General features: G+C 43.5%; 2 protein-coding genes across 4 annotated transcripts in view; one reads left to right on the top strand and one right to left on the bottom strand.

Annotated features, from left to right (window-relative positions):
* LOC125626317 (zinc metalloproteinase-disintegrin-like NaMP) overlaps window positions 1-779 on the bottom strand; it is a 51,348-nt gene extending 50,569 nt beyond the window's left edge. For both annotated transcript variants that reach the window (XM_075123460.1, XM_048829103.2), the window contains exon 1: window positions 607-779. In XM_075123460.1, coding sequence (XP_074979561.1) covers window positions 607-658 — 52 coding nt within the window. In that variant the 5' untranslated portion in view covers window positions 659-779. The remainder of the gene's footprint in view (window positions 1-606) is intronic.
* Window positions 1-25,002, top strand: part of STC1 (stanniocalcin 1) — a 194,966-nt gene that overhangs the window by 26,615 nt on the left and 143,349 nt on the right. Inside the window, exon 1 of one of the 2 annotated variants that reach the window (XM_075123461.1) lies at window positions 22,109-22,405. The exons of the other annotated variant lie outside the window; for it this stretch is intronic. The gene's annotated coding sequence lies outside the window, so the exon portion shown is untranslated. Of the gene's footprint in view, window positions 1-22,108; window positions 22,406-25,002 lie in introns of those variants that run through there. 2 annotated transcript variants of the gene reach the window in all.

Raw genomic sequence — 25,002 nt, 5'->3', positions numbered from 1 at the left:
AAAAACTAATGTATGGCACCTCATATAGAATATGGTTAAATAATTATACTTACTTACTATTGAAAGGATTTAATATATAACTATTTAATCATATTCCGGGTGATCTCAAGGTATTATCCTGGTGCTACATAAATATTACATGTTTATCATTCTATTTCAATTGCAAGTAGAGGACTTCTGTTCATTTAATTCCAGTTAAATTATTTCTTTTACAATTAAAATGTTGTAAATGCAACAAATTATCCAAGTTGAATACATTCTCTCACAATTGTTGAAAAAACGGCTTTCTCACTTCCTCAGAACAAACTTGTTCCAAGTCTTGAGTCAATCTGTGTCCAGTTTAGTCAATCGGGTAAATATTTTCTTTACTAATCTGTCTTTCTCAAGAATTTTAATGATTACTTGTTAACTTGAGTCGTGAAACAAAAACCTCTATATTCAGCAATGCCATTGTCTTCAAGTGACTTCATCTGGTGTGAGTACAACAAATGCAATCATGGTTCCTCAGTATCAGCCACCTGTTAATAATTAAAAGCTTACAAAAGCTATAGAAACTTATCTGTCACTGTACTTAGCAGCGATTTGATAAAAGGGGAAAAAACTTACCTCGGTGTTGAGAAAGGAGCAAAACTGTAGAAATAAGAAATACTTTAATCATTTCAGCTAAGCCTGGAAAGCGGTGTCCTTGCTTTGAGAAAGACTGGCGTCTAGCTTCTTCTTACTTTAACCTGCCCTGCCTTCTGCAGTGAAGGAGGGAGAATGAGTCCTTCAGCTTTATTCTTGTTCTTACATGAGGAAGTGTTTACTAAAGGTGTTGCACAATTTTCAAGTTACAGCAATGCCACTGCATGCGGAAGTTCCTGCCAGTGAGTTGGTGTCACTTGAATTGTGATATATTGATTGCTTCTTTCAAATGATTTCACAGACCTAGTGCCTATCGCCAAAGGGACTGGAGTTGTCCGAAGACTGTTTGTTTTTATTTAGCCTGGCTGGTAGAAAACAGACATGGCTGCTTACAATTCTTTTTATGCCATTAGAGTTGGGATTATATGTACATTCATGCCTTCATGTGTAAATACAGGGCTAGGGAAGAGAGGATAAGAGACTGGAATGTTGAGCACCTTCCTTCCATGGAGAATTAAAGATATGCAATGGATTTCAGCACCACAAAGATTTCAGGTCCTGACTTATCAGCATTTAATCAATGTGAATTTCAGTTTGTGCTGATTAACATTTAACATGTAAGGAAGGGTAGGGCTCTGAGCAATAAGTAAGGGGAAAGTAATGGCCAGTCTGTGAATCATTTCCATTTTATAAACACTGCACTCGTGTCCCCTCCCCCATGACGCCTGCATTAGTGATGTTCGGTTTGGGCTGATGATGTAGATTCATAATTACAGCGGATTTGAAGATTGGGAAGTGAAAATGGAATTCATGATATAACTAATGAGAACAACCAGGAAGTCAAAAATCTAGAGGGAAAGAAACAAAGTAAGTTTCTACAACTTAAAACTTGTCTACACTGCAAAGTTGTACTGCTTTAACTATACCAGTGTAACTTGCTTTATGCCAGTTTGGCTTTGAGAAGTGTCCTAACTATATTGGTATAAGGACAGGTTTCAGAGTAGCAGCCGTGTTAGTCTGTATTCGCAAAAAGAAAAGGAGGACTTATGCATCCGATGAAGTGAGCCATAGCTCACAAGAGCTTATGCTCAAATACATTTGTTAGTCTCTAAGGTGCCACAAGTCCTCCTTTTCTTTATATTGGTATAAGCCATCTTTATACAATACAACTCTGTCCACACTCAATGTTTTTTTTCCCCCTGCTATAACAAGATCAGTAAAAATTCCATCTCCTAACAGAAGTAGTTTTACCAGTAAAGCTTTCAAGTGAAGAACAGGCCTTACTTAGGTGTTTACACATAGATTTAGGTGTCTATCTTGAAGCATCCCCATTTGGAAATATTGGTATTAACCTCCATGTTTTTCAGTTTTAACCCTTGGTTAAAAACATTTGAGAACATGTATTTGATCTACAGGGTGCAGTGAGAGTTAGGGGTCTGTCTGTCTGTCAATCAGTATTGTAAGTCTCAATACACTGAGCTTTCCTTAGTAGAGTCTAGTTTCACAAGGATTAGTAGGACAAATCCAAGGCTGATTGCAATATGTAAGTCTATCAGTAGAGGTAGAAATTTAATAAAAACAGATTCCAAGACAAGGGCCCAATTCTCTGTTGCCTGGTACTTTTTGTAGTCATTACACTAAGCTAAAGGTATTGCAAAGTGGGTATGTAACTCTACCAAATTTATTAGAGCATAAGCTTTTGTGGGCTACAGCCCACTTCATCGGATGCATAAAAGGGAACATATGGTAAAAAGATATATATATATATATACACACACATACAGATAAGTTGGAAGGTACCATACAAACTGAGAGGCTAATTAGTTAAGATGAGCTATTATCAGCAGGAGAAAAAAACTTTTCTTGTGATAATCAAGATGGCCCATTTAGACAGTTGACAAGAAGGTGTGAGGATACTTAATTTAAGGAAATAGATTGAATATGTGTAATGACCCAGCCATTCCCAGTCTCTATTCAAACCCAAGTTAATGCCAAGTTCTTGCCAGCCCAGCATCTCCTCCCTTTTTCTCTACAGCTAATCTGTAGCCCAGTTAAGTCAGTGGAAGTCTTGCTATTGTCTTCAAGGGACTTTTGGCTCTGTCCCTTAAATCCTTCCATAAAACCTACATCTTCCATGAAGCCTTCCCCTCTCTTGGTCTCCCTGCATTCGCCTAGTTTACCCTGTTTGGTCTTAGTTGTATTAAGGTCCAATCTCACAAGGTGCGGAGTCTCTCCTGTGTGATACTGAGTCCCCTCACTTCCCACTCAGGCCCATTTATAATCTAAGGAAGGGCCTTAGATCACTAACTCTTTGAGGCTGGGATGCTTTCTGTCTTGTGGAACAGCATATGCATAATCTAAGTAGATGATCATGAAAACTCTGTCCTAGGTCCCTCCCTCTATTCCTTCCTTCCCCTTTTATTTCAAAGGAATTCATTTATCATTACAGCTTCCTGCCCAATTCGGCTAGGTTTACTGTATTTTGTTTACCTCATCCTTTGACCGCATCAGTGCATAAGAGGAATAAGACTGACACCGCACACGTTGCAGGAGAAAGCTTATGCCCAAATAAATTTGTTAGTCTCTAAGGTGCCACAAGTACTCATTGTTCTTTTAACTTTTCCTAACAATTTGTCTTAATAGGGGCCCGATTCCCCATTGCCCTGCATCTCGAGTCACAGAATCATAGAATATTAGGGTTGGAAGAGACCTCAGGAGGTCATCTAGTCCAATTCCCTGCTCAGACCAGGACCAATCCCAACTAAATCATCATTTAAGTCGTCATTTGCACCCATGCAAAGTGTGCAGTGTAAACGATAAGGCAAAGCAATGGAGGATCAGGCTCTGTTATCAGACTCTTCTTTTAGAAGATGTTCCTTTCTCCTTTAAAATCAAATCAAGGTGTGGCTTTGCAAAGGGGCAGCAAGTAGTTATGCTGGCCTCAGAGCAGAGAAGGAAGCAAGACTGTGACTCAGGGCTTGTCTACACGACCAAGTTTTGTTGACAAAACTTATGTCGACACCCAAAAGACGACAAAACAAAAATCGCCAAAGGGTTTTCACACTTGCTCCCTGTGTCGACAGATCACATCCACACTGGGGACACCATCATCGATAGGGTGAGCAATTCACCGTTGGAATGTATCCCACAGTGCAGTGGGGGGAGGGAAGAGCTGATCACTGGGCATCTTGGGTTTCTCTCAGAGTTCTCCCACAGCCCCCTCAGCTGCTGAGACCAGAATCATGAGTAGCTCTGTGAGCTCTCCCTGCTGAGGAATGGCAAAACAGCCCAGCAGCCTGTCCCCCTCCCCCTGGCTGCTGCTGTGTTCCTAGCGCAGGGCAGAACAGGAGCATTCCAATGATTTGCCCTTTGTTTGTTCCCCAAAGGGAGCAGCACACAGGTACTTCCCAGAGCTTTGAAAGGGGAGGGGTGCATCAGGGCAGCAGAGATCAAAACACTGAGCAGAGCAATCAGGGCAGGCATTGTGGGATATTGGCGGAAGCCAGTTCTGTCGACAAAACAATCAGCAGTGGACAATAAAGGGAGAGGAAAAGACAAAAGTCTCTCGTAGGGGTGGAAGTTTTTTGTCGCCAAAACTGGGCATTTTTCGTGACAAAAGCCCCATTGTAGTGTGTACGCTCTTGCTGTTCTGTCGCCAAAAGGAGGGTTTTGGAGACAAAACTTGGTAGTGTAGACAAGGCCTCAGAGTCACAACCTACATTCTGGTCTTCCCATGCTCCACCGAGGAAGCACCCTACTCCAGGACTACATCTAGGACAGCATACTCACCTCTCTGCCCCAGCATATCAGTGCAGCCGTGCTTGCCCGTGCACTGGGGGAGTGGAGCAAAGGCTTACTCCACTCCATGCCACCTGAGGGGTCTGCTGTCCATGCTCCAAACGCTGGTATAGCTAGCCAGTGCAAGCAGGTGAAAGGGCCGGTTACACCTTCTTGGTCCTATGTGTTGCCCTGCAAGCTGGGTCACAATTTGGTCCTTAATTTTAATTTGGGGATTCACCTCACTGGGAAAAGTTCAGAAGAGAACATCAGGCACATCCCTTTTGTCTTTATTTATTTATTTGCAAAGCGGGAAGCGGAGAGAGTTGAACCTGGATGATGCTTGTGCGATGGGGTCCGATTGCTTGTCACATACAGCGCATACTGAACGCTTTACCTGATCTTTCCTATCGGTCCAATCTTGCGACCACTGAAGTCGATGGGAGTTTCCCTTTCAGCTTTTGGGGCCTGATGCAACAAAAACTTAAGTTCTTCAACCAGGAATGCACCTACTTTGCATGAGGGTGACCAAATGTCCCGATTTTATCGGGACAGTCCCGATATGTGGGGCTTTGTCTTATAGAGGCACCTGTTAATTCCCACCCCATCCCGATTTTTCACACTTGCTATCTGGTCACCCTGCTTTGCATACATGTAAGCCTCTACAAAAGATACAAAGCAGTGAAGAATCAAGCCTATTAATGACTTCAGCAGAGTCGCTCTGTATTTACCCCCTGTGTAACTGAGATGAGAATTTGGCTCTTTTGTTTTCTGTGAATACAACTTCCTTCTTCTGACTCCTACCACACCTGAGTCACAGCTGATAGAAAATACAACGGTTCCTTTGTGTGATATACCCCCGCTGACATGTGGAGGTTACAGAAAGGGCCTATCTGGTAAGTGATTGACTTCTTACCCACAGGGGACAGGAAAGAATTTCCCACACCTCCAAAATACTACATTCTATGATTAACCAGGGGCATTTTGCCTTTGGCCTCTGTCTGAAGCATCAGGTTTTGGCCACTGCTGGAAACAGGACTCCAGACTTGATCGACTAGAAGAAAACAGCTTTCATTTCCAGTGATTTGGTCCCGTAAGCCGAGTGCTCTGAACCTGGTTCTCCACTTCATTGCGTCTGTGTGCAAAGTGAATGTAAGAGTGGATTAAAATTCTACAAAACTTTACACCCGCTTTGACCTGGTGCAGGGGCCAAATTCTCTGTTATGCCAGTTTAATTCGGAGTGGACTTGATTTTCATTTACATTAAGCACCCTTTACACCGCTCTGATAGCGTAAAGTGCGTGTGAATGTAATTGAAGCCCACTTTAAGGTCCTTTTACACTGCCTTATTGTGAATGAGAAGCTGGCCCAGTGAATCTATTAAGAATAATATCTAGCTGTTATATAGCACTTTTCATCAGTTGATCCTAAAGTACTTTACAAAGGAGGTCCATATCATCGTCCCTATTTCACAGATGGGAAAACGGAGGCACAAAGAGGGAAAATGACTTTTCCCAAGGCCATCCAGCAGGCTCACGGCAGAGCCAGGAACTAAAACCAAGGTTTCATGAGTCTCAATCTGGTGCTTTAGACCCAAGGCAACAGAATTAACTCACAGTTACTCTGATTTTCCTGAGACTAAAATATGGCCCACAGATATCCCTCCTGCTGTACTCTGATGTCTACACTATACTGTACTATTCATAAGCTCCATGCATCTTCCTAGAACTCTGACATGATAATAGGTTCTGGTGCTAGAAGCGTGAGGCCATCTGGAAAGGCCCTGCCAGCCACACTTGATCTGTGACTCTAACACTTCCTATCTACCCATATGGGCTTTGTTGGAGAGGTAGGTTTGGTAGCATTATGATAGATTAGAAAACACAAGGGAACGTTAATATTAAAGCTGGTCAAAATTTGTATTGCCAAAAATGTTCCCACAGGAAAATGTAGTTCTGTCAAAATTGAAATTTTCCATGGGAAACTGTCTGTTTCCATTTTTATTTATTTATTTTTATTTTTGGTCAATGTTCCTACGGGGAGAATTGAAGTTGAGGGGTGGGGGGGGGGATGTTTTGAAATGTTGAATTGTTTTGGTTTGATTGAAAATGTCAAAAAAAAATCCAATTTGAAACTTTTTGGAATTTTTTGTTTGGTGACAATTTTCAATATTTTCCATTTTTGTTCCAACTCCGAATGGAGAGTAACTTTGACAGAGTGAAATTTCCCACAAAAGGAAAATTCAATATTTCTAATTAATGTTATTTCCCAGATAAGTGTATGGAACTCTTTGAGTCTGTGATGTCTATGAGTCTAAAGAGTCTATGAGTCTCTTTGATAAAATGCACACTAGTGCACAGGGCCAGTACCAAGGTCTATGTACCACTTAAGGCTCACTTAAACCCTATTTTGAGGTCTGTGGTGGGAGATACCTTATACTGGTCCTCTGTGACTTTTTTACCCCCACTGCAGACAGAGCTGTAGTTACTAATTCGGGCATGTGGAATATGAACTCATCATTCCTGGAATATGATGCCAAGGATCCCAAATACTGCACATGAAAGCTGCCTTGAATGGAACATTCTTTTGTTTGCAAAAAGAAAAGGAGTACTTGTGGCACCTTAGAGACTAACCAATTTATTTGAGCATGAGCTTTCGTGAGCTACAGCTCACTTCATCAGATGTATACCGTGGAAACTGCAGCAGACTTTATATACACACAGAGAATATGAAACAATACCTCCTCCCACCCCACTGTCCTGGGTGGGAGGAGGTATTGTTTCATATTCTCTGTGTGTATATAAAGTCTGCTGCAGTTTCCACGGTATACATCTGATGAAGTGAGCTGTAGCTCACGAAAGCTCATGCTCAAATAAATTGGTTAGTCTCTAAGGTGCCACAAGTACTCCTTTTCTTTTTGCGAATACAGACTAACACGGCTGTTCCTCTGAAACCATTCTTTTGTTTGTTTCTTAGAAATCAGAACCAGATCTGGGCAACAGACCTAACAAAACAGTTATGAAACAATTAACTTACTTTGTGAGCTAGAGAGACTGGTATTTCTTTTCTAGCTATGCAATGGAAGCCTAGCAGAAAGGTAGATATTCTATTCCAGTTTTGAAATCAAAACCTTCCTTTAGTCATTATTGCTTCTTTTAAAGCTACCTCTGTAGGAACACAGGAGGACCTTCTTGCAGAGAAATCTATGGGTATGTCTATACGACAGCCTTACACTGACCAGACCTGTGTCGATATAAGCTAACATGAGCTAAAGCATCCACACTTGGAATGTACTCATATGTGTGGGCCATCGTCTCCTGTTGTTTCAGAAAATCACAAGTAGCTCCCCTGAGATTAATGGAGTTACACAAATGCAAATCCAAAGAAACTGTCCCCATCGTGGTCGTGGTACTTAAGTGCAACAGCATTTACTTTCGCAGAAAATTTGCATTCCTAGCAGAGTTTCACTGTAACTGGAGTTGAGTATTGCATCCTATCGTAAACTGTAGTACAGACGAAGGGTCACTGGTCCTGATTTACCATAGTTCAATTCCTGCAGTCTTTATTTGGGCTAAACTCCCATCGAATTCAATAAGAGATGGAAGCAGGACTTGGCTCTGGCTTTATGAGTGGGCCCTAGTTTATATTAAGTGAGAATCTATTATGATAAAGCAAATTTTCCAAGGAGCCTGAGCCTGGCTTCTATGACTGCACATTTAACAAGTATGTATTTGAATGTATATTTCTGCACACACTGGTATGCTGCAGATATAAATAACAAAATCTGCATATGCAAGTGATTGCGGGTAAAATTTCAAAAACACCTCAATCACTAAGGAGCCTAAATATCATTTTCTAATGCACCTGAGGTCCCACTGAAAGTCAATGGGGCTAAGGGCTTGTCTACACAGGGACACTCAGGACTTATATTTTAAAGTGGATTAGTTAAATTGCATTAAACCCCTGTGTAGACGGGCTTATTGAGAATTTAGGTGGCCTTAAGTAAATTAAGCTAAACCAAACTAGGGCCACTTTAACTCTGAATAAGAGCATTCACACAGGGTTTAATGAGGTTTAACTAATGCAGTTGAAATTCACACCTTTATTTAATTTGGATTCATTTTCCTGAGTTGTCCCTGTGTAGACAAGCCCTGAGCTTCCTAAATGGCAGATGTGCTTTTGGAAATTTTACCCTTCAGTTAGGTAATTGCCTTTGTAAATACATGCAAATTCTATCTTTTGGGGCATAAGGGGGAGTGCATGCACAAGTGTGTATGAAAAACTAATGGCCCAGTTTGGAAAACTTGATTAAATGAGGGGCCATTCCTGCCACGACAGTAGCAAAATACCCTGAAGAAAAATTTTGCTTATGGTAAGTCCTTTTTTATTTTTATATTAGTTTGCTCTCAAAAGAGTTTAAAAAATATTCTGCAAATAACTAAGTAAAAGAAATAATCTCCAGAGTGCTTAGCATATAAATCAAGCTATCATCCCTTCAGAGAGAAAGCAGTGTATTTTCATGTTCTTGGAAATTCCCATTTTCAGAAAGCCGCACCTTTTATGCCACTGGACAAACTGTGGGATACCAGAATTTACAAAGACATCACATTCTGTGAACAGCTGACTGGAGGCAAACTGTAAAAGAAAATAATCCTTACAAATTCAAAGGCTGCATAGTCCAGTGTGGTATTCTCATGTAATCTGTCTTTTCACCTGGTAACTCGGCATTAGCGTGTTTGAATAATCATAATAATAATAACTTTCCTACCATAGCATTCTTTGTAATATCATATAACTAGAACCGTGTCTGCATGCTGCATAAAGGATGCGATTGCAGTTATGGCACTGGGTTAGGACCACGGAGATCTAAATTCAGTTCCTATCTCTGCCACAGGCTCTCTGTGAGACCTCAGTACAGCCTGAAACACTCTGACCTAGACATGGGCGGTGGGTATTGGAGGCTGGGGGAGGCTAAGTCTCCCCAAACCTCTGCTAATGCTCCCTGCTGCAGCCCTGGGGCTGGGCCATGACAAGGCTCAGAGCTCCTCTAGGTGGCCCAGGCTCAGGGCTCAGCCCCTGCCGGCCGGGGCTCCTCCGGATTGAAGAGGCAGGGCAGGGTCTAGCCGCCCTGAATGCTGGGTGCATGTGCCACCCATAGACCTAGATCCTCAAACGTCTTTAGGTGCCTAACTCTCATTTGGAGTCAGACGCCTAAATACCTTTGCGGATCTGGGCCTTTGGGCCCCAGTTCCCCATTTTACAAATTTCCAATTGGCAGGGGGAGGGATTATAATCCTTCCTGAGCTGTGAGTGGGACTGTGAGGATAAATTCATTTATGTTTGTGAGTTGCTCAGCTACTCAGTGATGGGAACCTTGTAAGGACAGAGATAGATAGAACTTTTGCTTATCTGCAACGCTAACATTACCGTGTTCGTTGTGGGCTAGGTTTTGTGTCAGTCAGCCGAGTGTAAATCTGGAGTAACTCCACTGCGCCCATAATACTTCGCATTTACACGGAGGTAACTGAGAACAGACTTTGGCTATGTAAAATTGATACAATCCTACACCTGAACTGAAAATACTCTCTTCAGTAGAATAGAATTACTTGCATGGAAAACAACAGAAGGCTTTGGTTGTTTTTAATCGGGGGTAGCACATTCCATAACACTACAGAGCTTCTCTATAGTTTTTCTAGGTTTCAGAGTAACAGCCATTGTTAGTCTGTATTCGCAAAAAGAAAAGGAGTACTTGTGGCACCTTAGAGACTAACCAATTTATTTGAGCATGAGCTTTCGTGAGCTACAGCTCACTTCATCGGATGCATACCGTGGAAACTGCAGAAGACATTATATGCACACAGAGACCATGAAACAATACCTCCTCCCTCCCCACTGTCCTGCTGGTAATAGCTTATCTAAAGTGATCATCAAGTTGGGCCATTTCCAGCACAAATCCAGGTTTTCTCACCCCCCACCCCCCCACACACAAACTCACTCTCCTGCTGGCAATAGCCCATCCAAAGTGACCACTCTCCCTGCAATGTGCATGATAATCAAGGTGGGCCATTTCCAGCACAAATCCAGGTTTTCTCATCCCCCCACCCCCATACACACACAAACTCACTCTCCTGCTGGTAATAGCTTATCTAAAGTGATCATCAAGTTGGGCCATTTCCAGCACAAATCCAGGTTTTCTCACTCTCCGCCCCTCCCCCCCCCCACAAACTCACTCTCCTGCTGGTAATAGCCCATCCAAAGTGACCACTCTCTTCACAATAAGAAAAGGAGGACTTGTGGCACCTTAGAGACGAACCAATTTATTTGAGCATGAGCTTTCGTGAGCTACAGCTCACTTCATCGGATGCATACCGTGGAAGTGAGCTGTAACTCACGAAAGCTCATGCTCAAATAAATTGGTTAGTCTCTAAGGTGCCACAAGTACTCCTTTTCTTTTTGCGAATACAGACTAACACGGCAGTTACTCTGAAACATCTCTTCACAATGTGTATGATAATCAAGGTGGGCCATTTCCTGCACAAATCCAGGTTCTCTCACCCCCTCACCCCCCTCCAAAAACCACACACACAAACTCACTCTCCTGCTGGTAATAGCTTATCCAAAGTGACCACTCTCCCTACAATGTGCATGGTAATCAAGGTGGGCCATTTCCAGCACAAATCGAGGCTTTCTCACCTCCACCCTCCGAAACACACACACAAACTCACTCTCCTGCTGGCAATACCTCATCCAAACTGACCACTCTCCAAGTTTAAATCCAAGTTTAACCAGAACGTCTTGGGGGGGTAGGAAAAAACAAGGGGAAATAGGCTACCTTGCATAATGACTTAGCCACTCCCAGTCTCTATTTAAGCCTAAATTAATAGTATCCAATTTGCAAATGAATTCCAATTCAGCAGTTTCTCGCTGGAGTCTGGATTTGAAGTTTTTTTGTTGTAAGATAGCGACCTTCTAGAGGCTTTTAGCGTAAGTGAAACTGTGACCCATTCCTAGCAGTTAGACTCATGTAGTTTACTGATTTGTCACCAGAGTCCTCTAAAAACAGCATGAGTTAGTGGGACCTGGAGACAGGAGTTCTAGGTTCTATCCTCAGTGCAGTTACTGACTCATTGTGTGAATCTGAGTGAATCATTTCGTCCCCCCCTTCCCCCCCGCTGTGCTTCAGTTTCACCGGCTGTAAAATGGTTTCAGAGGAACAGCTGTGTTAGTCTGTATTCGCAAAAAGAAAAGGAGTACTTGTGGCACCTTAGAGACTAACCAATTTATTTGAGCATGAGCTTTCGTGAGCTACAGCTCACTTCAGTGAGCTGTAGCTCACGAAAGCTCATGCTCAAATAAATTGGTTAGTCTCTAAGGTGCCACAAGTACTCCTTTTCTTCTTTCGGCTGTAAAATGAGGATGATAACGTCTCTGCCAGTGGGGTGCCTTAAGGCTAAAATCATTAATGTTTGTGAAACACTGTGAAAACCCCTCGATAAACACAAAGGCCTGGGATCTCCCCTCTGGCCGATCAGCTCAAGAAGGGGGAGGGGCACTGGGAGCCAGCTCTGGCCCACGGATTGAGAACTCTCTGGCCCCTGCACACCTGAGGGCTGTAGACAGGCAGCCCTAATTTACACCAATAAAGGACTGGGTAGAGTAGAGCCATGCCCCTCCTCTCTCTGGCCCGCCCGTGGAATACCCCAGAGCTAGCCTCTCCTCCACCCTGTGCTCAGCGTTGAGGGCGCATCTCTCGTGAATTACACTAGTGGGGAGTTCCCTTGCAGAAGACAAATGCTCCATTGGCCTCCTTCAGTTGTTGTAAGGGTGCTTTGTGCCCCCTCTGTGCTGTACAGTGGACCAGAAAATCTGACCCAAAGACTCCTATTTTATTTTAGTATCATGGAATGATTAAAATTAATTCCCCCTTATGTTTTTGTTAGCTCTGCAATCATTTTACCTCAAAGCAAAAATGTCCACAAATATTGCTAAGTGCTTTTTTCATCATTATGGTTGCAACATCCTGCTGCCATATTGTGGAATGCTTTCAGACATGACTCATCCAAAAATAGAACGGAAGGTCGCAGCTCTGGAGACAAACACCCGTGTTCACTCCACATAACCATGTCACAGAAGAGACAACAGGTGCACAGAAGCCATTGTCCCAGCCTGTCCACCCTCACTGTGTAAATGTCAGCTAACCCTAATTGGTGCAGACTTGCATTCATTTTTCTTTTAGCACTGGAACCTAGCCAACTTTTAATTTGTGTCATCCAGATTAAACTTATTTACCATCGTCCTGACTTCCTTCTGAGTGTTGGACACTTCATGTATTTTCCTTGGAAGCAAAGCAAAAGCGGCTTTAAAATTACATTTGTACGGGAGAAGTTTTTGACTATCCTGTTTAAATAGTGCACTTGCTGTATGCCAACACAAACGTACGCAGGCACTTTAAATAGAACAAGGTCCTTTAAAAATTATTACCTGCAAAAGCTACAATTCTGTGAAAGAAAATCAAGCAAAAATAAATTTCCGAATATACCTAATGGTGAAATGTAATTGGAAGTTAGCCTGTTTTATGAAACACAGTAGATTTATTAATTGAATATATTTTGGAAGGTTGCTTGTTGTTGTTGCTTTAAGCCTCAAAACTTTTTTTTTTTAAGCACAGATCTTGGCAATGAATTCATGAGAGTCAGGAGAAAATGGTGATGTGTGTAACAGATGACCCACACTGCACATGTAAACAGCTATACATATAAAATGGATGGGGTCTAAATTAGCTGTTACGACTCAAGAGAGATTGTGTTGTCATTGTGGAGAGTCCTCTGAAAACATCCACTCAATGTGCAGGTTTCAGAGTAGCAGCCGTGTTAGTCTGTATTCGCAAAAAGAAAAGGAGGACTTGTGGCACCTTAGAGACTAACCAATTTATTTGAGCATAAGCTTTCGTGAGCTACAGCTCACTTCATCGGATGAAGTGAGCTGTAGCTCACAAAAGCTTATGCACAAATAAATGAGCTGTAGCTCACGAAAGCTCATGCTCAAATAAATTGGTTAGTCTCTAAGGTGCCACAAGTACTCAATGGGCAGCGGCAGTCAAAAAAGCCAACAGAATGTTGGGAGTCATTAAGAAAGGGATTGATAATACTGTCTTTCACCTGAGGATCTTAGCACATAAGTGAAGACTCACAAGACCCTATTGACAGGCTGATATGTTGTTACTCATTATGCAGATAGGTTTGTGTAGTGGCATGTAAATGAATGAAGAGACTTTCTAATACCATGAAAGCACTCAGTGGCAGAACTGCAAACAGAGCCCATGAGACTCCTGTTCCACGAGGCTAACTGCACCGGAGATCTTCCAAATTTCATAGATTTCATAGATTTCATAGAATATCAGGGTTGGAAGGGACCCCAGAAGGTCATCTAGTCCAGCCCCCTGCTCGAAGCAGGACCAATTCCCAGTTAAATCATCCCAGCCAGGGCTTTGTCAAGCCTGACCTTAAAAACCTCTAAGGAAGGAGATTCTACCACCTCCCTAGGTAACGCATTCCAGTGTTTCACCACCCTCTTAGTGAAAAAGTTTTTCCTAATATCCAACCTAAACCTCCCCCACTGCAGCTTGAGACCATTACTCCTTGTTCTGTCATCTGCTACCATTGAGAACAGTCTAGAGCCATCCTCTTTGGAACCCCCTTTCAGGAAGTTGAAAGCAGCTATCAAATCCCCCCTCATTCTTCTCTTCTGCAGGCTAAACAATCCCAGCTCCCTCAGCCTCTCCTCATAAGTCATGTGTTCCAGACCCCTAATCATTTTTGTTGCCCTTCGCTGGACTCTCTCCAATTTATCCACATCCTTCTTGAAGTGTGGGGCCCAAAACTGGACACAGTACTCCAGATGAGGCCTCACCAATGTCGAATAGAGGGGAACGATCACGTCCCTCGATCTGCTCGCTATGCCCCTACTTATACATCCCAAAATGCCATTGGCCTTCTTGGCAACAAGGGCACACTGCTGACTCATATCCAGCTTCTCGTCCACTGTCACCCCTAGGTCCTTTTCCGCAGAACTGCTGCCTAGCCATTCGGTCCCTAGTCTGTGCCAGAGTCATGAAAACCAGCTGCAGTTCTCTACCGGCAACCTGTGTATTATATATGTCTGTGTGTATCTTCAGGAGAGGAATTGTGTCTTATGTCTCTTACAACACTAATTGTAATGGATCCCTAATCTTGGGTGGGGCCTTTGAAATATAAGTTAATTATAATAATTGATAAATAATAAGACAAGGACAGTGTGTACCTCTATCTCTGCATGGAGCTAACACGCTGTCAGTGAACAGTTAATGCCAATACTAAGAATAACCTCATTTTACAGTCCTTAAAGCTCAAGTCAATAGGGCTTTTTCCTGTGTTAGGACAGGAAATGTGCTCCTTGATACTTTTTCACCTTTTTTCATCAGATTAGTGGTCTTGCCTGGTCCATCCTTAGGGTGCTACTCTGTTAGAATGAGCAAAATTACACTCCTGATTTGACAAGCGATGTGTAAGCATGACCATCCATTGGTGTGCATATCAGCTATTCCCTTACGCCTTATGAAAAGCCACTGGAATATATTTCCAAGCTTGTCATTTACTGGATAAGTTTGAGCTCAGACTCACACTTCAAATCTTACTCCTGTTTGTTTATTTTTGGACGGTGGAGTGAGATTTGAAATGTGGGGCAAGTTTGAAGCGTGGGGCAAGTTTTTCAGGGCTCAGCCCCCACAAATAGCTAGATTTTCAAAGTTCAGCTCCTCTTCCAGCCCCTAAATGAGGGTCAGTTTTTCCAGCGTTTTCACCATGCAGTGGTTCCCATTCTGACAGTTAGGGCCAGAATTTCAGAAGAGTTCAGCACCCACCATGCTGAGCACTTTTGAAAATCTGGCCACTTCTTTTGAAGCCTAATTGGGAGCTGAGATATTTTTAATGTCTAGCCCTTGTTGTGCTGAGCTCTTGAGCTTCTGGCCCTGACTCCTTTGCAAAGCTTACAGCTCTATTCTTAAAATAAGTCTGGTGGATATTTTTAAGCTCTGATCTGATTCCTAGGAAAATTAACATAAAATATATATTTTTAAAATCATAAAAATGTGTGAAGGGCACACCAGCCCTGGAACCTTCACCGGGACCTCGATCCAAAGCCAACCCTCTTTTGGACATTCATAAAACTTCAGGGAAAGATTTTTTTTTTTTTTTTTAAAAAGCACTTTTCATGCTATTCTGAACATCCTGCTTTTCGCCAGTTCTGGGCACACAAGTGCCAGCACTCCGCACAAATGTTGATTTTGCAGTATTTCCAGGTCAACAAATGCCATTGAGTAGTAGTAAAAAAAAGTTGGACGAGAAAGAAATCTTACAAAATTTCCAGAATAAAAAAGTTTTGGATACGTTTGGATAAGTGTCCTACAGAACTAAATCCTTTTTGAGGGACTTATGTCGCTAACAGAACAAAACACAAATCTAATGTAAAACAACCATGCTGAGGTAAAGACCCCGTGTTTTTCAAAAGTTTCTAGGGTGGGTACAATGGGCATGTCAGTGAAACTGCTACTGGTATCACCAAATCGTGTATTAATGAAGTGCAATGGATAACTATATGCACCCCCTTAAAGAAATGACTTTTATTGCCCTATTTCATCAGTATAATACTTCTTTTACTCATTGCTTAGCAATGCAGCAAACACATTAGTTGCTTTCTCAATCATTTTTACTGTACATGATAAAACATGTGAGGAAGAGTTGTTTTCATTACCTGTGTTTAATCAGGTGGCCCTAGCAAGCCACAGGAGTTTGTGATCAAGAGTGTGAAACCACTGGGTTTAACTGAGAGGTTATGAGCACCCACAGTTCCTATTTTTGATTCAATTCAGGCTCTCAAACCATGTCCATCACCATGATATCTTAGCACCTTCCATTCAATCACTATGCAATTCAGAAATGCACACACTTTATATTTAAACAGGTATTTAATTCCCAGGGTCTTCAAGTTCACCTGATTTACATTAGTTGTATAAAGAAAAGGAGTACTTGTGGCACCTTAGAGACTAACCAATTTATTTGAGCATGAGCTTTCGTGAGCTACAGCTCACTTCATCAGATGTTTACGTGGTAAACATCTGATGAAGTGAGCTGTAGCTCACGAAAGCTCATGCTCAAATAAATTGGTTAGTCTCTAAGGTGCCACAAGTACTCCTTTTCTTTTTGCGAATACAGACTAACACGGCTGTTCCTCTGAAACCTGTCATTAGTTGTATAGATTACGTTGCATAATATGTTTGATCAAATATATAGGAAACGTGTGCCTTATTCACCCACATCTCTGCATTATTTACAATTCACGGACACACCTATCCCAAGCTCTGTACACAGTGCAGTTCGTGGTTGAAAGCTGAAGTTTTCAAAACTACCTCCGAGATGTTGATGTCTGGCTCTCGTTGGTTTTAATGAGAACTATGCATGCAATTTCCAGAGATAACTTTGAGAATCTCAACCTAAACACACAAACACACACACAGCAAATCTTACAATCAGAAAGAAAGATTCCTAATCATTGTGCCTGGGGTTGACTGAATGTTCACCCGTGCTTTTGCTCTTAATGATTATGTAATGGGGTGCACAGGTCTTTTGGCAGCCTCTGGAGGGGACCCCTAGACCTTGATCACTCTGCCCGCAAGCACCAGTAGCGTCCCTGGGAGGAGGCGCTACCAAGCCAGACCCCAGCCAGGATTCAGAGGTAACTCAGGGAAACATTCCTAGTTGGGAGTGAATTTCTATACAACTGCACCAAATTTGCCTCAATACCTTAAAGGAAGGGACACTTAGCGGAGGCAGGGAGGCATTGTGCTGACCAGAAGGCAGGGCAGGGAGCTCTGGGAAACATAGGAGTTACTCTGGTACGGTTTATGGCTGGTATTTTCAAAGGAGGCTAAGAAAGCTTGTTGCCCAACTCCCACTGACTTTCTATAGGAGTCAGGCACCTAATTCACTTTGGCTCCTTTGAAAATCCCAGCCTCTATCATGGAGCGTATTTGAATTACTGCTTGTAGAACCTCATGGAAGGAATGGGCCGCTGGAGACATTAACCATAACCATGTCAGTCTGGGTTAAACCAAAACCCCTATAGAAAATTTCTACCCAGAGAAGGTGATTTCCTGTTCAAACCTAAGCCTTTAGTAAACTTTTTTTCTTATTCCAAGGCTAATAGACTTTAAGGGCAGAAGGAACCATCGTGATCATCTAGTCTGACCTCCTGCATATCAGAGGCCACAGAACCTCACCCATCCACCCACTACTGCAGTAGGCCTGTAACCTCTAACGGAATTATTGATGTCCTCAAATCTTTATTTAAAGACTCTGAGTTACAGAAAATCCACCATTTACTGTAGTTCAAACAGCAAGTGACCCATGCCCCATGCTGCAGAGGAAAGAGACCCCTCCTCCCCCAAGATCTGTGCCAGTCTGACCGAGGGGAAAATTTCTTTCCAACTTCAAGTATGGCCACCAGTTAGACCCTGAGCATGTGGGTGAGACCCATCAGCCAGACATCTGGAAAAGAATTCTCTCTCGTAACTCAGAGTCCTCCCCATCTAGTGTCCTATCTCCGGCTGTTGAAGATAGTTGCTATAGCAGTTGGGATAGGCCATATGACTTGTAGGCTGCCTCACTTTTCCAATCCTGGCCATGCAATATTCTCAATTTACTCTCTCAAAAACTTGCTCAGGCCAACTCTTCATTATTGTACCTGTAGCCTTATATAAGCTAACTTTTAGCTGTTGTCGTTGACGAGTTTTGTCTAATCCCCTGCTCTGGCAAAGCCACCGGTGCCACTAAAGGGACAGCCCTAATCCTAAAAGAATGGGCGCCATAACATACCATGTCAAATCCTATCTGTGTCTAATATCTCTAACTAATAACCGTTCAATGTGACATTTAAACAAAGGCTTTCCCATGGAGTGTACTAGGAAATAATCCCTGGCCTGTGGTTTTATTTGGGCAGAAACTAGATGGTGGCCTGTAGCAGAGAGAAATCCAATATCTATCATCTCTGAAGTTAGGTCCTCGATTCTTTGCTCTTTTTGTTTTGGTTTAGAATAGAAAAATCACCTGAGGATATTGTATTCCGTGGACAAACACTCTTGGTCCAACAAACAGCCTTTGATGGCAGGAAGAAGTCAACAGTCAGTGCATTCAGAAAACTGCCAAGATAAAAGATAATTCAAACATGTCTATTTATTCTGTGATTTATTCAACTAATTGGCCAGTCAGAATGAAACTTGATGGAAAACCAGACACGAGACAATGTGTACGATATTAGTGCGCACAAATGCAACGTATCTTATTACTAAAGCTAAGATTTTGTCATGGATATTTTTAGTAAAAGTCAGGGACGACAGGTCACAGGTTTCCGTGAATTTTTCTTTATTGCCTGTGACCTGTCCCTGACTTTTACTAAAAATTTCCATGATAAAATGTGAAGGGACTGGGCAGCTGTGGGGAGGCTGGCAGCTCAGGGCTCCAGGGGCCCCCTGCCACCAGTGGTGGAGGGAAGCTGCAGAATCCCCCTGCCCCCTCCCAGTGGCGTGGAGCTGGGAGTCCCCCTGCCACCTCCACAGTGGGGAACTGCGGGCGTCCGCCTCCCCCCCAGTGGCGGGCTGAGGGCTGCAAGGGTTGCCCTGCCCCCCCCATGGCAGGCCGGGGAGCTGTGGGGGTCACCCTGCCCTGCCGCGGTGGTGCAAAGCTGCAGGGATCCCCCTGTCTCCCGTAGCGGTCGGGAGCTGTGAGGTACCCCCCCCCCCCAGCCTGCAGCGGCGGCTGGGAGCTGCGGGGTACCACGCTGCCCATGGCGGCTGAGAGCTTGGGGGTCTGCTGCCTCAGGCAGCAGGGGTACCTCATAGCTCCCTGCCGCTGTGGGAAGTGGCGGGACCCTGAAGCTCCCAGCTGCCGGAGCTGAAGTCGCAGAGGTCTTTGGAAGTCACAGATTCCGTGATTTCCGCAATCTCTGGGACAAAACCATAGCCTTACTTATTCCTAAAATAAGAGGAAAAGGAATTTAGAAAATCAGTAATCTCAAAATTGAAATCTGCCTTGCAGATTGCAGAATATTATTTATGCTGTTGAATGCCCAAAGAGTCAATTTCCATAACATTGGAATTAGACATACAGGCTTTATGGAAAAGTTGTATAGTATTTAATAGAGAATGAGAAAACCTTCTATAGATTTTTTTCCAACCCTCCTTTTAGATTTTAACAGGGAATTATGTTTCTGAATTAGAACTCAATGGGATGATTCTATCTATCTATCTAATCAGTATTTAGAGTAATTTATATAAAAGCCTACACTGTGACGGCCCTAACCAGCAAAGCACATAAGCACCTACTTAACTTTAAGTACATTGAATAGTCCCATTAGGTCCAGTGGGTCTGAGCACATGCTTAAAGTTATGGAAATACTTGAGTGGTTTGCCTACACGGCATACGTGAGGACCGGATTCAGATTAGGAGTAACACTTGAGTAAGAACTCATGCAATCTGTGCAGTGAAGACAGACTCCACCTCTGTGGAAACCTAATGGTAGCATCTCTATTAAATTTACCAACGACTTTTCCATAAGTTGGCAAAATGTTCAATGACTTGCCAGAGGTCACATTGTCAATCAGTGGCAGAGCTGGGATAAGAACCCAGATGTCCCAAACAGCAACTCTCAGCTCTAACCAATAAAATTTGTTCCTAAACTTATTTTTTTTAACAAGTATAGATTGCTATAGGCAAAGCGTGCATATGCATATACACACTTGCACACGTATTTGGGGACCGTTAGACCATTTATACAGCTATGGGTAGGTTGAGGCACGCAGAACTGGATAACAATTCTCAAGTCTGGGGCTGTTTTTTTGGGACCCATCTCTAGCTGCAATCAAACTCACCCAGAGGGAATAGCATTTTTAAAAACATACCTGCTGACTTTGTATTGGTTTCTTAATTCAAAAGCTTTCGGAAACAACGAGGAAACAGGTGTTATGAGGGACATAATACGAAGCTTCTGCTTTACTTCATATCTTTATAGCCTGTTTTAATATGCTGACTCACACTACTGTCCTGGTGATAATTTGAAGTGAAGAGATCTGAATCATATGTCTTATCCTGTGGCCACAACACTACCCAGAGAAAGAGCTTTGCATTTCAAAAATCCACTTTTAGGTGGGATGCTGTTTACCCTGGCCTGAATATGCGAGTTAACAAACAACAACAAAAGAAAATATAGAGGCCACAGTGGAGGGAAACACGGCCAGTGTAGACTAAAGAGGACTTTGTATAAATGAGAATCAGACGCATCTGGCTACACAGACATCCATACACACACACACGTGTGTGTGTGTGTGTCCATCCAGAGAGAGAGAATTTTCCTCGTCTGTGAGTTACGAAAGCTTTAAATTCTTCTGGAGAATGACTAATAGGGTGATTTTTTTTTCTTTTATTTATAAAGAGTTGAAAAAGAGTTACTACAATGACATATTACAGGGGTGGCCCAAACTGTGGCTCACGAGCTACACGTGGCTCTTTTACCGTTAAAGAGCGCCTCGCAAAGCCCCCCTCGCCACTCCCCCCATTCTCCACCAGTGTGGGGTAGGGTGGGGGGGACCTCTCCCTTGCAGCGGGATAGTGGGGTAGGAGCTTCTTCCCAGTGGGGAGGGGGAGGGTGTCTCGGGGCTTCAGCCCCATGGGGCGCACCTGCCAGGGCTCGGGGCTTCAGCAAGAGTGGGGCTGAAGCCCCGAATCCTGGCAGGCATGCCCCTGGCTCTCAGACTTCTGAAGACTGTCATATGTGGCTCGGCGGGTCAGTAAGTTTGGCCAACCGTGACATATAATGAACCCTTACAGTCTTACAGCTATTCTGTAAGCACTTTAGAACTGATGGATGAGATCAGAGCCTCAGCTGGTGTAACTCAGTGGTGCCCGACTCTCTAGGGGAGGACCTAATGCAATATTTTTACTTGTAATAATGTCTCCACTTCTCTGACCTCAGTCTCTGTTACCACTTTTAAAACCATGCTCTCCTTTATTTATTTGGTTTCTTTTCTCTCTTTGAGATTTACTGATGAAAAGCGCGATATCGTTCTTATTATCATCATTATTTTACTATGAATATGCTCAAGCTGAGCTCCCTGGGACAATGGTGCAATAAATACACATCTGAGACCAACCGGCTGAAGGTCTTGAAGCCCTTTACAAAGGTGAAGTGTGATGGGGTATACAGAACCCACACTGACCTGGAAAGGGTTAATGAGAGCTGGTAGGCCCAATCAGCCCCACCCTGTTACACCTGTGTGAGTTATCAAGCCTTAGCCTGGAGGGGTGAGTTAAAAGAGGAAAATCCTAGCTCAGTCCTTAGTTGTTGGGGAGAGGGGTGGGGACTTTTTGAATTAGTTCTGTGCTAAAAGGCTTGGCTGTGGCCTAACCAGAGGCTTTTAAATGTCAGAGGCTCCTTAGGGCAGGTAGCTCTGGTGTGGGGTCTTTTGTTCCCTGTAACTCATTTGGGGGTCCTGTTTTGGGAGCTGCAGCAGTGTCAGCAAAGGAAGAGATGGTGAGAAAGGCCTTGCTATGGGCCATGGTAGGAAACAGCCCAGGAGCACAGCAAAGGGGCTGACCAAACTGACCTTATCTGCTTGGTACAGGGTCCTTGTGCTGGCACCGAGAGTGGAGGCCGGGTTTGGGTTCCCTTACTGACCCAACTGGGATGATGGTGTGAAGACCCCAGAGTCAAAGGCCGGAGGGCCCCCAAAGCCAGAAATGTGGGCTGAAGCTCTGGCATAATGTTGTCAGAGTACTGGTGTGTGTTGGACTGCATTTACCCTGAAAGAAGAAAGACAGAGAGCAGCAGACCACTGCAGGACAGGAGAGACTGTTGGCAGAGCCTGCCAAAGGAGAAGATGCAGCTGTGCCATGTCTAGCCATGAGGAGATGTGTCTGTGGTGAGTAGACTCTTTCACAGGGCAAACATTATTATTCCTATGTTATAAGATGGAAACCTGAGGCAGAGTGAAGTGACTTGCCCCAGGTTGTACAGAGATCAAGGGTCAGGAATAGAATTGGGTCTTTTGTCTCCCTGCCACCTGACCACAGCTTTCAGACTAGATTTTTTTTTTTTCAAAGTGCATGTGGGAAGCAGGGGCACGACTGCCATTGGATTGCAATAGGATTTGGATAACTGAAGCACTTTTGAAAATCACAGCTGTAATGACCAGGGGTCAAGTTTTCATGAGTGACTTAGGAGCTGGTTTCATTTTGGGACTCTGGTGGGACTCTAGCTCCTAAGTCACTTGGGTATTTAAGAAAAGTTTACTCCTAGGAGCCTGTTTCACTGAGACCTAAGCTCTTCAGTGCCTAAATCACTTCTGAGACAAAGAATTTGCGTCCTAAGTCATTTAAAACTCTTGGAAAAACTTACCCCAGACTACAACTGTCCCTAGAAAAAACATGAGTCTTGGATACAGGATGTTTTAAGTCTAGTAACAGTTATAAAAGTGATGGTGGAAAGAGAGCTGAACCGAACTACTGCTCCATTGTCTAGGTAAACTTCTTGAAAAAATTCTTACGATAAGACTGTAAAATTGCAAGGTCTCTGAACACCGTACTTTCCTTCCAACAGCTCTTGCATCAGTGACCAATACCACACAGCTATTGTTAGGCAAATGATTCTGCACTTACATCATCCAAGCACTCACTGTGAGGAAGTGCTAGTCACTGCGATGCAACAAAGCTGTGGAAAAAGAACTGAGATGTCTTTGGACTGCTGAAAATAAGAAGGGTGTGCAGGCGGGAGTCTCTTAGCTGTTCCCAAGGTTTTTGAGAACTATGCCTTCTAAACTGGATGAGTGAGTTAAAAAGCTTAGTAGCCCAGGGACATTTCCTGTCCCTATTTATATCAATAGCACCCCTCCCTCCTACCTCAGTGAGAGCCATTTTGGGCTCTGAGTGGAATTTGTTATCCAGTTCCAGCCATGGCTTTTAGAGGCAAGAGAACCAGTTCTGATAAGACTAGAAACCACTTGAATGGTCTCCCCAAAACTCAGAGCTAAGTGACTTTTGAGGTCTGAAACTGTTCAGCTGCTGTTGGAGACCACCACTATTTTCAACTTCCTGCCATGCTTCTGGGTTTCACATGGGAGAGGAAGGAGCAAAATACTTCAGTGTTCAGGTCCCCTAAAGATCTCTCACCCCAGTGGAGAGATGGCTTTTTTTGGTGGCATGCAACTCGATGCACTTTGGCCCTGATCCAGCAGAGCACTTAAGCACGTGACATCAAGCACATGAGTAGTCCCACTGACCCTCCTAAGGATCACCGAAGTGCACAAAGTTAAGCCTATACTTACAAGTGCATTATTGGATCAGGACTGAGGAACCAGATTTTGACTCTGTTATCCAGTCGGAGCAGTTAGATGGGTACTGGAGAGAGGCACAAGGCGAGTGAGGAGCGGGTACCCTTACCCAAACCCACAAAGTGACTATGTAGCTGTTCCAGGGATGCTATTTCAGCCCAATGGCTAATGCTTCACTAATAGGGAGCTGCTATGGGGAGGGGGAAGACTAGGGAGGATCAAAGCAACAGTGACTCTTCCAGACCCACCCCTGCTCCAGGCAGGCAGGATGACCCAGTGGTTCTGGCACTGGTCTAGGATTTGGGAGCCGTGTGTTCAATTCCCTGCTCTGGGCTTCCTGTGTGATCTTGGACAACTTGTGTATGCCTCAGTTTCCCCTTCTGTAAAATGGAGATGGTAATAGTTCACTGCCTCTGAGGCGTTCCAAGGATTACCTTAAAAGACTGTGGTGTGCTTTGAGATCTGCTGATGAAAAGCACCACCTAAGAAGTGGGCTTTATTTATTATTATCCATGCCCCTGAACTTTCCTTAATATTCTGCTGCCAAGGCGCCAAAAGAGCAAGATTTTTTTCTTTTTGAAGTGGACTTTAAGTGTGTTACAGTCATAATGGTATCTTGCAGCAGTTAAAAGGGCTGAGTCTGCACTCTTAAGCCAAAATTCACATGGACTCAAGTTCATCATTGATCTGCCAGGTGTATCCCTTAACACTCACAGACTCCTCGACTGCTGTTTCGGAGTTTAATTTGGTATAAACACTGACGAAAGGGAGTTTGGTCTGAGTTTGTGTACGATCAGGTTGGAGATTAAGGCCAAAACTGGCCTTTTATAAAGGAGCATGCTTGTTGTCTGTTGTACATTTCAGAGTTTGAACTGAGCTAAATGTCCCAAAGCTCTGACTCCTAAGAATAGAGTCCATTTGCAAATATCGGTTGTGATTTTGAACCACTGGACAGACGAGAGTGGTCTGGATTTGCGTCATCGCTGATAGCTTGCAGATGACCCAAAAATTGAGCAATTGATAAATAAGGAAGAGGCCAGGTCGCTGATTCAGAGTCCACTGGCAACAAGCAAGCCATGCCTTTTGATATGGCTAAATGGGAACAAAGAATGTAGACCATACTTGCAGTCTGGGAGTCCCTAGCCTGGGAAGTAGTGATTCACAACAAACCCCAACTCTTTTTCCAGAAT

Source organism: Caretta caretta, chromosome 26 (genome assembly GCF_965140235.1).
Source record: "Caretta caretta isolate rCarCar2 chromosome 26, rCarCar1.hap1, whole genome shotgun sequence".
In the NCBI taxonomy this organism is placed as follows: domain Eukaryota; kingdom Metazoa; phylum Chordata; order Testudines; family Cheloniidae; genus Caretta; species Caretta caretta.
The sequence above is the reverse complement of the archived record's forward strand: the minus strand, read 5'-3'. Positions and strand labels throughout refer to the sequence as shown.